A 12725-nucleotide genomic window follows, 5' to 3' on the forward strand; every position below is an offset into this window, starting at 1 on the left:
TCATTTGATCAGCAAATATTAATGGAGCATCTATTTTATGTGAGTTACAAGATAGTTACTGCTACTTTGTAGAAAAAAATAGATGGTTCCTCCCTGCTGCAAGAGAGGAGTCGTACATACAAATGATGATCGCACAAGGTGCAGTGTGATGCATGCCACAAGGCACTGTGGCAGTTCAAAACACCGCAAGATCCAAGAACCCTCAGGAAGAACGGACCTTAAAGAATTTTAACAAATGGGGATAAAAGGAGAGATTATTTTAGGTATAAAACAAGGCATGTGCAAATTTTCAGAGGCTCAAAGCATAGGGCATGGCTCAGTCAATAGCAAATTGTTCTTAGTGACTGGTGTACATAGAAGGTCAGGGAAGGTGACTAGAATGGTATTCTGAGGCCAGTGGTGACAATTGTATATTGGCAGTAAAGAATTTAGAATTTACACTGTCAGCCAGGCCAGTGGCTCATGCTCATGCCTGTAATCCTAGCACTTTGGGAGGACAAGGCAGGTGGAACCCCGTCTCTACTAAAAATACAAAAATTAGCCCAGCATGGTGGTGCGAGCCTGTAATCCCAGCTACTTGGGAGGCTGAGGCACGAGAATTGCTTGAACCTGGGAGGTGGAGGTTGCAATGAGCCGAGATCATGCCACTGCACTTCAGCCTGTGCAACAGAGTGAGACTCCATCTCAAAAAAAAAAAAAAAAAAGGATTTACATTGTCAACTCTGGGCAGTTGGGAGCAATTAAAAATTTTTGAGTAACATGTTGGAATTTTGCTTTACAAAACCAGAACTGAGAGTAACATGCTAGACTTAAATCGGTCATTTGAAAACATGTCATTTAATTATTGCATTTGAGTTAGGAGTTGGGTCATGTTATTATCTTCATTTATAGATGAAGATTTGAGGCTTAGGAAAGTGAATTACCCCAGGTCCTAATAGAGGTAGCCTCAAACCCTAATCTGCCTCAACACCAAAGCCTAAGCTCACTACCATCATTTTACTATGTAAAGTATAGTAGCACTGACTGAAGGAGTGAGGAGAAGGTATAGAGAGTTAAAGACAGCATGGGTTAAATGCTCACCTGGTGCTGATAGTTCTGTAAGAGATGTGGACAGGTACTCCGTGGTTTTCACTCATCTCCTGTAAATTAATCATGTCACACATTTATTCTATATTGTGAATTTTGCGCATCGTAAAGCATTCGTCTGTGTAACAAGTTCTTGGTAACAAGCATGATTCTCCTGTTCATCAGTACTCTGGGACCGAGTGCACTGAAGGCAATAGGAAGTTCAGCATCAGTGAAACGAAAAGAATCTGCCCAGAGCTCAGCTCAGTCCAAAGAAAAGAAGAAAAAGAAATCTGCACTGGATGAAATCATGGAGGTACAGTTTATGGACTCCATATGGATACCTTAGAACCCAAGGAAAATTAATCATTTCACCATTTATTAGATTAATAGAAAATTAGGAAAATTATCATATACGGACTAGGGAATAGTGACCTCACTGCATACAGTTCCCTGAACCGGAGTTGGAGCCCCTCTAAATAGGTTTATTTATTTATTTATTTATTTACTTATTTTTTATTTTTTTGAGACGGAGTCTTGCTCTGTTGCCCAGGCTGGAGTGCAGTGGCATGGTCTCGGCTCACTGCAACCTCTGCCTCCCAGGTTCAAATGATTCTCCTGGCTCAGCCTCCCAAGTAGCTGGGATTGCAGTCGTCCACCACCACACCTGGCTAGGTTTTGTATTTTTAGTAGAGATGGGGTTTCACCATGTTGGCCAGGCTGATCTCGAACTCCTGACCTCAAGTCATCCACCCACCTCGACCTCCCAAATGCTAGGATTACAAGTGTGAGCCACCATGCCCTGCCTATAGTTTCCTTTTATGCCTCAAGTGCTGTCTTTGAAACTCCCTGTGTAGTTAGGGTCAGTAGAATTCAATTAGAAATTGGAGTCCTCCGTGGTTGGCCTCCCTCCTTCAACTGCTACTCTCCTGTTGACTGTGACTTCCACTTAGCACCTCCTAGCTAGCAAGAGAAACCTGTGACATGTTTTTTTTTTTTTGGTTGTTGTTGTTGAGACAGAGTCTCTCTCTGTCGCCCAGGTCAGAGTGCAGTTGCACAATCTCGGTTCACTGCAGCCTCCACCTCCCAGGTTCAAGAGATTCTCCTGCCTCAGCCTCCGGAGTCACTGGGATGACAGGCACCTGCCACCATGCCTGGCTAATTTTTTACATTTTTTATAGAGGCAGGATTTCACTATGCTGGCCAGGCTGATCTTGAACTCCTGGCCTCAGGTGATCCGCTCGCGTCGGCCTCCCAAAGTGCTGGGATTACAAGGTGTGAGCCACTGCCCCCGGCTGGCTGTTCAGTCTTCTCTGTTCCTAGTCCTCACACCATGCAGGATGATCTAAAAAACTTCAAGTAAAATATAAGATGAATATACTATGAAACTGAGTCCCTATTATATGCTGCACTTTGTGCAAGGCTCCGGGTCTGTAAGTAGAAAGAAAAACAGTCCTTGTTAGTCATGGAGCTTTCCTTCTAACGACAGAGCTGTTCAGCAGTGCGCCAGTGAATGATCACAAAATGCTGAGCGCCAAGGAGGTATGAGAGTAGGGCCTGGGGAGAGATCCTGTGAACCGTGCCTAGACAGGAACGATCAAGCATCTGAAGGAAAGGCCTACGGGACTGGAGTGCAGCAAGCACATGGTGGCGTTTGAGGTCAGAGAGCCAGGAGGGCCAACACCACAGAGGTCTTGCACGCTGTGACAGGGAATTTTTAAATTTAATTTTATTCAAAGTAAAATGGAAAGCCTTCAACCTTCTTTGAATATAATGAATACTAATTTTAGAACATTGTTGAAAAGTTGAAGGATTTAAAATGAGTTTTTTTTCTTTTTTGAGATAGAGTGTGACTCGGTGCCCCAGGCTGGAGTGCAGCAATGTGACCTCGGCTCACTGCAGCCTCCGCCTCACAGGTTCAAGCAATTCTTGTGTCTGGGACTACAGGCGTGCACCACCATGCCTGGCTAATTTTTGTACTTTTAGTAGAGATGGGGTTTCACTGTGTTGGCCAGGCTAATCTCAAACTCCTGACCTCGTGATCCTCCCACCTCGGCCTCCCAAAGTGTTGGGATTACAGCCGTGAGCCACCGTGCCCAGCCTAAAATGAGGTTTCGAATCAACCAAGGGATTATTCCATTGTTTGATCCCATTGAAAATTGGTACTTAGGGTTAACTGTAAGTAGTTGAGAAAGAAAAGGATTGGATATTTTCGCCAAAACAGCCAGGCAGCACTCTTTTCTTTTGGTCACTCTCAGTTATTTACCTCTTGGTGGTATTTTTCTTCCCTTTCATTCATGAACTTTACTGTCATTTTCGAACAAGGAGCCCCCTGTTTGCTACCAGGCTGTATGCTTACCCATGCTGTGCCACACTGATCCATGCGTTACGATTTTACTGCATGAAAACGTGGCCTCTTTTCCAGCTCCTGACAGTCACATGGGAGAAAGTGGGTGAGGGCAAGTATGGGCTGGTCTTGCAGCTGGAAAAGGGGTTGTGTCTGTTTGCTTCCTAGGTCAGTTGACTTGCTTTATTACATACTTTTAAAAATGCAAGTTTTTTAAAATCAAAAACTAATGACAAATAATGTTTATTTGTATTTATCAGAGCTTGCAAATTATGTCGTTGGTCTTCTGTGAAGTAGAAGACTTCACAGTTTTATGGTGTTATTTTGTTAAATAGAATAGTATTTTGAAGTCCAGTGAGAATTTTAAGGAGATAATTTTCAGACATTATGTGTTCTACAGATTGAAGAGGAAAAGAAAAGAACTGCCCGAACAGACTACTGGCTACAGCCTGTAAGTATTCAGTTGGAGTTTCTTAAATTCTAAATGTATGTTTAAGTGAATGATTTAACTAGCATTTAGTATAAGTAACTAAACTTTTCAAACATGTATAATCTATATAGATAGAGTTAGTTATAACTTATAATGACTTTTCTTTCTATCAGATCTTTAATTATTGGTTGCACTTCTATTAGAGGGTTACTTCATGCTTATAGACTAATAATGTTCCTTAAGTTTGGTGCTAAACTTGTTTATGGACATCTTGAATTTGAGCCAGAAATTTTCAATTTTTGCTGTAAGACAAAAGGTTGTGTTTTCAGAATTGAGTAGAACTATAAATGCTCAAGTGTTGGTTTTCAATTTACAACTTACTGAAACTAGAATTGTCCATTTATTAATAGGTACATTGTGGAGAAAAGCAGGTTTTAATTTTACAAACTCAAGGGAGTTTTATATTTTATTGCTTATTTATTTATTTTTGTTTTAAAAAAATTTAAAATAGTTTTTAAACATTTAACAATATTGTTAAATGATTATTTATTGATGTTCTATTTTAGACTTACTGAGATGTGACATTTTCATAAAACTTTCAGAGTGTCTTATTCTTTTTTTTATTTTTAAATAGAGACAAGGTCTTGCTCTATTGACCAGGCTGGTCTCAAACTCCTGGCTTCAAGCGATCCTCCCACCTCAGCTTCCAGAGTAGCTAGGACTACAAGCATGCACCACTAATGCCCTGCTGATTTTTGTGTTTTTTGTAGAGACGAGGTTTTACTCTGTTGCCCAGGCTGGTCAACATAGCAGCCTCAAGTGATCCTCCTGCCTCAGCTTCCCAGGCTGTCAGGATTTACTGGCCTGAGCCACTGTGCCTAATTTCTTTTTTTTTTTTTTTTTGAGACGGAGTTTTGCTCTTGTTGCCCATGTTGGAGTGCAGTGGCGCAATCTCAGCTCACCGCAGTCTCCACCTCCTGGGTTCAAGTGATTCTCCTGCCTCAGCCTCCCTAATGGCTGAGATTACAGGCATGGGCCACCATGCCCGGCTCATTTTGTATTTTTAGTAAAGACGGAATTTCTCCATGTTGGTCAGGCTAGTCTCAAACTCCAGACCTCAGATGACCCACCTGCCTCAGCCTCCCAAAGTGCTGGGATTACAGGGGTGAGCCACCGCGCCCAGCCCACTGTGCTTAATTTTTAAACTCAGAAAGGAAATATTTTTAACAGATCTATTTGTGGGCAAGGGCCAATAAGTACAGTGGTGTAATGAATTATCTTCTAAGTACTGGATTGTGAACCCATGAGAGCCTTTGAGAAATTAGCCCAGAAAATAGTATGGCTAAATTGGAGAAGTTGTTTTGGTATTAATTGGCTTCATTTAGAAAGTCTTAAAAGAGAGACTTCCTTAAACATATCTTTCTACTATTAAATACCCTCTCCCCAAAGTCCTTCCTAAGGTTTTGTTAGTATGATTTTAAGCATGGCTTTATGAAGTACTTGCGACCATGTCTTTGATATATTCACTTGAAGTAGAAAATATAGAATCTCTGCAGTGAATATTGCATTGTTAGGCAATTTAATTTTCCTTATTAGCTCTTAGACAGCTAATCCAAATCAGGAAAAAATGGTAAAGAAGCAAACTCCAAATTCATTAATAGGAAATAAGTCCAGATTTTCCTCCCATTTGAGAATTAGATGCTCAGAAGAACAATACCTTTAGCTATAACTAATCTGGAGGAATCCTATTTGTACCAAAATTCAAAGCAACCTCATGAGAAAGGGGCATTGTGAGAACTGTCCTGCGTAAGCTCGAAGGCTCAGTGTCTTGCAGTTTCCGGTGAGTCTCTTGCAATCTGCGTTTTTATCAGCAGTGAACACCTCAGTGCTTTTCACTTCCTGCAATGGAGAGAAAGAAACTATCTACGAAAGACGTAAAGTACTAGAGTTGAGATTTACCGATAACAGTCCTAGATTTCCAGAACTCTTCAATGTAGAAATCAAACATTTTGTATATACATGTGTATGTTTTTTTCCTCTTGCTAACCATGATGAACAGAAAGAGGAAGAATGAATAAAAGTTTGCTAAGGAAATGTTTGCCATTGTTGGGAAGGCAGAGAACTTCAGCATTTCTTATTTGGCAGGGCAGTTACATTTTCCTGTGGTTTTGGGTAACCAGTTTAAAAGGAAGAAGTAAATAAATGATCACTTCTGTCTTTCCTTTCATCTTTTTTTTTGTTGTTATTTTCTAGGAAATTATTGTGAAAATTATAACCAAAAAACTGGGAGAGAAATATCATAAGAAAAAGGGTATCGTTAAGGTAAGGACATGCAATTATGAATGGAATTTGTGAAAAAAGCTTGGGTCACTAAGTGAAGCTATTTTGGTATTTCTTGAAAACCAAGTCCTGGTAGCAAAAGTACTGTGTCTAAAATTCTTGATTATCCCATGAAATGGAAGCTGAATTCATGATTGCTGGAGAAATATTTCTTTTTCATCCATAGTTTATACTCAACATTGATCTGTTTTCTTACTAGGACAGATTGTATGTATGAAGTCCCATCAGCACCTCTTCAAAACCTCAGCATGCATGCCTTGCTTGTCAGTAAAATGTATTTTATTTTTTAATCATAGGCCGTATATTAAAAGTAATGGCAAAAACTGCAATTACTTTTACACCAGCCTAATAATTATACTGTCAAGGTCTCACGAGGACTTCTTGTGTTTTGCTTGAGAGACCGCCTTTTGGCTACTCTGGGATTTTATTTATTTTTATTTTTATTTTTGAGACAGAGTTTGGCTCTGTTGTCCAGGCTGGAGTGCAGTGGTACGATCTTGGCTCATTGCAACCATCATCTCCTGGGTTCCAGTGATTATCCTGCCTCAGCCACCCAAGTAGCTGGGATTACAGGCACCTGCCACCACTCCTAGCTAACTTTTGTATTTTTAGTAGAGACGGGGTTTCACCAAGTTGGCCGAGCTGGTCTCGAACTCCTGACCTTAGGTGATCCACCCGCCTCAGCCTCCCAAAGTACTGGGATTACAGGCATGAGCCACCACACCCGGCCTACTCTGAGATTTTAAAGTTTGTATCAATATTCTAGGCCTTTTCTCCCTTTTTGCCTTTCCTAAATTTAGTTTTATTTTAGCACCCAGCCTTGTGCATGCCTGTTGCCCTTCTTCCACTGTACATTAAGCTAGGCAAAACTACCCCTCTTGTTAGATTTCTTAAAGTCTTATTCCAGTACCACCAATCTGTTATTCTTTCCCGATGAAAACCTTTACTAAGCTTTGAATTGAGTTCTTTATTGAGAACCATAGGCTGGGAAATCATGTATCGAATCTAGAAAATAGTGTCATTTATAGAAGGAGTAACTCCTATCTTTTGATTGATATTTTGTCTTCATTTCATTTACTTTTGTCCTTTTAAATGAGTGTGCACTTACTTCTTCTATTATAAAAGTGTTCATTTTACATGACAGGAAGTAATTGACAAATATACAGCTGTTGTGAAGATGATTGATTCTGGAGACAAGCTGAAACTTGACCAGACTCATTTAGAGACAGTAATTCCAGCACCAGGTAAATCTGTTTGCAGACCATTTAATACATATGCCATCAAAATGAGCGGTTCCATTCTTAAACCCCTGTATTTTGACAGTGCTTGATGGTTGTAGTTATTTTTCTGTCTTGGCAACATTAACTGCCAGCGTAACTCATCTCTGTTTGGATTCAAGGGCATCGTAGTTTACAGGCTCCCTGGTGAAGCTGTTTTGTGGTGTCAATGGATTTTCCTTTCCTGGAATACTTTTTTTTTTTTCCTGAAGCAAAACATAGACGTATATGGATAGCATTTGTTATATTAGGCTTATGGTTGTAGGTGGAGAATCTCTCATCTGAAATGCCTGGACTTTCACTCAGAAGTGTTTCCAATTTTGGATTTTGGAATATTTGCGTATACATAATTGGGTATCTTGGGGTTGGAACCCATGTCTTAACACAAAATTGATTTACGTTTTATTTTATTTTTATTTATTCATTTTTGAGACACAGTTTCACTCTGTCACCCAGGCTGGAGTGTAGTGGCACGATCTTGACTACTGCAACCTTCACTTCCCAGGTCAAGCAATTCTTCTGCCTTAGCTTCCCAAGTAGCTGGGACTACAGGCATGCACCACCACATCCGGCTAATTTTTGTATTTTTAGTAAAGACGGGGCTTCACCATGTTGGCCAAGCTGGTCTCGAACTCCTGATCTCAAGTTATTCACCCACCTCAGCCTCTCAAAGGACTAGAATTGCAGGCGTGAGCCACTGCACTCAGCCTCATTTATGTTTTATATACACCTTACACACATGACCTGAAGGTAATTTTATACAATATTTTAAATAATTTTGATTGCATCTTTCTTGACAGTGACCTGTCACTGGAGGTCAGGTGTGGAATTTTCCACTTGTGGCATGATGTCAGCGCTCAAAAGATTTTAGATTTTGGAGCTTTTCAAATTTTGGGTTTTCAGATTAGGGATGTTCAACCTGTAATGTGTTTGTTTAGCTCTCTGTGATAGTCAAGTGAAAGTCTGTTATTTTGCTTTTTTTCCCCCTTAGTTGTCTTTGCCTTCTGGAAACTTATCCGTATCTGAGTACGAACACTACTTTGACCAGGTTGTTTGCTTCTGACTCAGAATCTTCCTGGGGGGTGTCATTGCCAATGTAGTGATAACATCAGACCATGGAACTTCAATTGCCATATTCTTTATTCTTTTTTCCTCCTAAAGTAAAAATTTTTTTTACAAATTAGAAAAACTTGTGTTAGCTTTATTGTGGTAGAATTGGTGTACAATAAATCACACATATGTAAAGTATACAATTTGGTAAGTTTGAACATTGCCTACTTCATAAAACCATCACTGCAATCAAGATGATGGATAAATCCCCTCATTTCCCTCTCTAATCCCTCCCTCCTACCTTCTGCTCCTACGTCCCCCGTCTTCCTCGGCATCTGCTGGCATGCTTTCTGTCACTATAATTCAGTTCTTATTTTTCTAGAATTTTATATAAATTAAGTTTCTATAAATATAAATGTGTCCTGTTTTCTGGTCTGGCTACTTTTACTCAGCGTAATTATTTTGGATTCACCTATGTGGTGGCATGTATCTGTATGTAGTTCATTCTTTTTTCTTGCTATATGTCATTGTACGGATATGCAGTATTCCCCCCTTATCCTATACCTTCCAAGACCACCAGTGAATGCCTGAAACCATGGATAGTACCAAACACTATATATACTATGTGTTTTTCGTACATACATACCTATAATAAAGTTTAACTTATGAATTAGGCACAGTAAAAGATTGAGAATAATAACTAATAATAAAAGAGCAATTATAATAATATACTATAATAAAAGTCATGTGAATGTGGTCTCTTTCTCTCAAAATATTTTATTGTACTGTATACACCTATTTTTGGACCGCGCTGACTGAGAGTAACCAAAACCTGGGATAAGGGGGGACTCGTGTACCACTTTGTTTACCCAGTTATCTGTTGATAGACATTTGGCTTATTTACAGCTTTTGGCTGTTAAAACTGCTGTGAACATATATGTACAAAGCTTTGTGTGGATATCTGGTTTCTTTTTTCTTGGGTGAATACATAGAATGGCTCAGTCACATGGTAGGTATAACTTTAAAGTTTTGTAAAACTGCCAAACCATCTTACGAATTTTGCAAAGAGACAAAGTAAGCTAAATTTTCTCTGATTACTTCTGGACTCTGAACATTTTCTCCAAGTACCTTATATTCCTTGCAGTCTAAAAGTAAAACATCTCAAAAAAAGGGAACTTCTAAGAAAAAGGGTTTTGTTTTTTGTTATGTTTATTAAGTGTAGTACATTTTTGTACATTGCTGTAACAAGTTAGAAGAAAAATGGAGATATTTCTTTGCATTAATTTTTATATTCTTTTCCATCGTAGGAAAAAGAATTCTAGTTTTAAATGGAGGCTACAGAGGAAATGAAGGTACCCTTGAATCCATCAATGAGAAGACTTTTTCAGCTACTATCGTCATTGAAACTGTAAGTTTGTTTATACAAAGACAGAAATTTCAAAGTGCTTTAAAAATGTGCCATAGTGTTTTTTAATTGGATTGTTCTTTATTTTAGAATTTGAGTTTTTTATTAGCCTTGTATCCTACTTGGAAATCTGTAAACTTATTTTCTCTAATGACTCTGCCATTGCTACAGTATTTTATTTTCTGATTACAAAAGAAATGTTACTCATGCATAAAACCTGAAAAACATATTTTAATTTAATATAAATAAATAATTATAAAAATTAATCATAATCCCCAAGCTCAACAATAAACCTCATTAATATTTTGGTCTGTTCCTTTTCAATCTTGGTGTTTTATGAAAGTGTGTATAATGGGTACCGTTTTATATCCTTTTTTCCCCTCATATTGAATATAAAACTCAATTTGGTATGGTGAAGTTGGTGGGGGAAGTATAGTCATTGTCAAGAGGGAGGGAACCACAGAGGTCACCCACTTTTTTAAATGTCTTCCCTTTTTTCGTAAAGGATTTAAGGTAGCAGAGATCAATACAGTAATTTAAAGAACTCTGACATATAAATAAAGTTGGTTATTGACTTAGAACTGATATTTCACTGACAGGTCTGTGACTGAGGCCTGAGATACCTTCAGAAAGAAAGTTTCCTTTTAGAACTCTGAACTACTGCACTGCATTATCTTTGATGCTAAACAAAAGAATTTTTCATCTCCAGTACAGTCCGTTTTAGTATTTCTGGGGGAGCTTGGGAGTAATAGATCACTAAGAGAGTTTAATGAAAGTTCAGACTCTTCAAAACGTTGCACATAATTTACTAAATTTTCTTTGTTCTCTTGGGGAGTTTATAGGACCCCTAAGCCCCTGGGCCTGTTAGAGGATATGTGTCTAGGAAGGTTTTCTGGAAAAACCATTTAGGTCCTTATTTGAGAGAATTCTCATTTCAGTAAATCAAGCTTTTCATTTTTTTTTTCTTTCTGATCCTGACAATGCTAACCTAGAAACTGTTACTTGCTAACTGTTACTGACTAATGTAAACTAAGGGGAAAAAAGGGAAAAAGGACTCTTACTTGGCATTGAGGAACGTGTCAGTCTGACTAAATTAGCAGATTGAGTTTTAACAAAAAACTCTAAGATTTTCTCTGACTCTATCAGCATAAGGCAATAGAAAATCCAGTATTTCCTTGACAACTTGCTTATCTTTCCCTTATTAATTTCTTTTTTTTTTTTTTGCATGGACCATGCATGAAACTTACCTTATTAATTCCATAGCACTATCAAATGCAGATCCTGTTTCATGTTTTCATCTCAGGGAAACACAAAACAACTGATTACTGTTGAGGCTGTGTTGAGTTCCATCTCGATACCTTTGGTTTGCAGGTTGTGTCCATTCATCAAAAGCTAATTTCTCACCTTCTGCACTGTAGACCCAGTTTCATCTTCTGTACTGAGGTAGAACTTAGGAGCAAATCCACATGAAAAGCCTTTCTGTTTGATTGCAGAGCAACATGTAGTTCTTTTAGAAGAGGGAATCTACCAGCTGGGCATGGTGCCTCAACCCTGTAATTCCAGCAGTTTGGGAGGCCAAGGGGGATGGATCACCTGAGGTCAGGAGTTCGAGACCAGCCTGGCCAACATGGAGAAATCTCATCTCCACTAAAAGTGCAAAAATTAGCTGGGCACGGTGGCAAATGCCTGTAGTCCCAGCTCGGGAGATTGAGGTAGGAGAATCGCTTGAACCTGGGAGGCAGAGGTTGCAGTGAGCCGAGACTGTGCCACTTCGGCCTGGGTGACAGAGCGAGACTCCATCTCAAAAAAAAAGGGAATCTATCTCTTAATTTTTTTTCTACTGTTCTTCAGGCTCTCCTCATTAAAAAACAAAAAAACAAAAATATCTCTGTATGTGCATGTGTCGCCACTTGAACTTTGCAAGTGGTTATTTTTATCATTTCTGGCACCTTAAGTTTTCATGTCATTGGTAATGTTTGAAATTTATGCATTTATTAAGCAGATTTTTAACACCTAGTAAATTGTTCCTAAATAGCCTCTGCTTTTTAGCTATTTACTTTATAAACTCAAATGTCTGGCTCCCTTCTTATTCTCCAGATTTGTGGTTCTTATCAGAAAAATGCAATTGACCATAGACCATTAAACACTATAATGAAAAATCCAACCTAGGTTATACTTTATCTGGGAACTTAATTCCTTTAAATATGATAATTATTTGTTGTTAACGGAAGCAGTAAAAAAATGTTAAAATCTCAGTTCCAGGGTTAGGGTCATCATCATTGTCATCATTATCATCATCATCATCACGTTATATTTTGCAAGGGAAAGGATTAACTGTCAAATTTTATTTTTATTTTATTTTATTTATTTATTTTCAAGACAGTCTCTCACTCTGTCGCCGAGGCTGGAGTGCAATGGCGCGATCTCAGCTCACTGCAACCTCCGCCTCCGGGTTCAAGAAATTCTTCTGCTCCAGCCTCCCGAGTAGCTGGGATTACAGGCGTGTGCCACCACGCCCAGCTAATTTTTATATTTTTAGTAGAGATGGGATTTTACCACGTTGGTCAGGCTGGTCTCAAACTCCTGACCTCAGGTGATCTACCCGCCTCGGCCTCCCAAAGTGCTGGGATTACAGATGTGAGCACTGTGCCTGACCCAACTCTCAAAGTTTAAACAAAAGATTTTTTTTTTTTTTGAGACGGAGTCTCGCTCTATCCCCCTGGCTGGAGTGCAGTGGCACAATCTCGGCTCACTGCAAGCTCCGCCCCCCAGGTTCACGGCATTCTCCTGCCTCAGCCTCCTGTGTAGCTG

General features: G+C 39.1%; 1 protein-coding gene across 2 annotated transcripts in view; it reads left to right on the forward strand.

Moving 5' to 3' along the window:
* The window catches only part of LOC105494348 (Kin17 DNA and RNA binding protein), a 38980-nt gene that overhangs the window by 21489 nt on the left and 4766 nt on the right, over positions 1-12725 (forward strand). Inside the window, exons 8-12 of one of the 2 annotated variants that reach the window (XM_024796732.2) lie at positions 1252-1381; positions 3813-3863; positions 6096-6164; positions 7327-7426; positions 9817-9998. In XM_024796732.2, the coding sequence (XP_024652500.2) occupies positions 1252-1381; positions 3813-3863; positions 6096-6164; positions 7327-7426; positions 9817-9983 (517 nt within the window). In that variant the 3' untranslated portion in view covers positions 9984-9998. Of the gene's footprint in view, positions 1-1251; positions 1382-3812; positions 3864-6095; positions 6165-7326; positions 7427-9816; positions 9999-12725 lie in introns of those variants that run through there. The other variant, XM_011762681.2, reaches the window with a different exon arrangement.

The sequence above is a fragment of the Macaca nemestrina genome, chromosome 9 (genome assembly GCF_043159975.1).
Source record: "Macaca nemestrina isolate mMacNem1 chromosome 9, mMacNem.hap1, whole genome shotgun sequence".
NCBI lineage: Eukaryota > Metazoa > Chordata > Mammalia > Primates > Cercopithecidae > Macaca > Macaca nemestrina.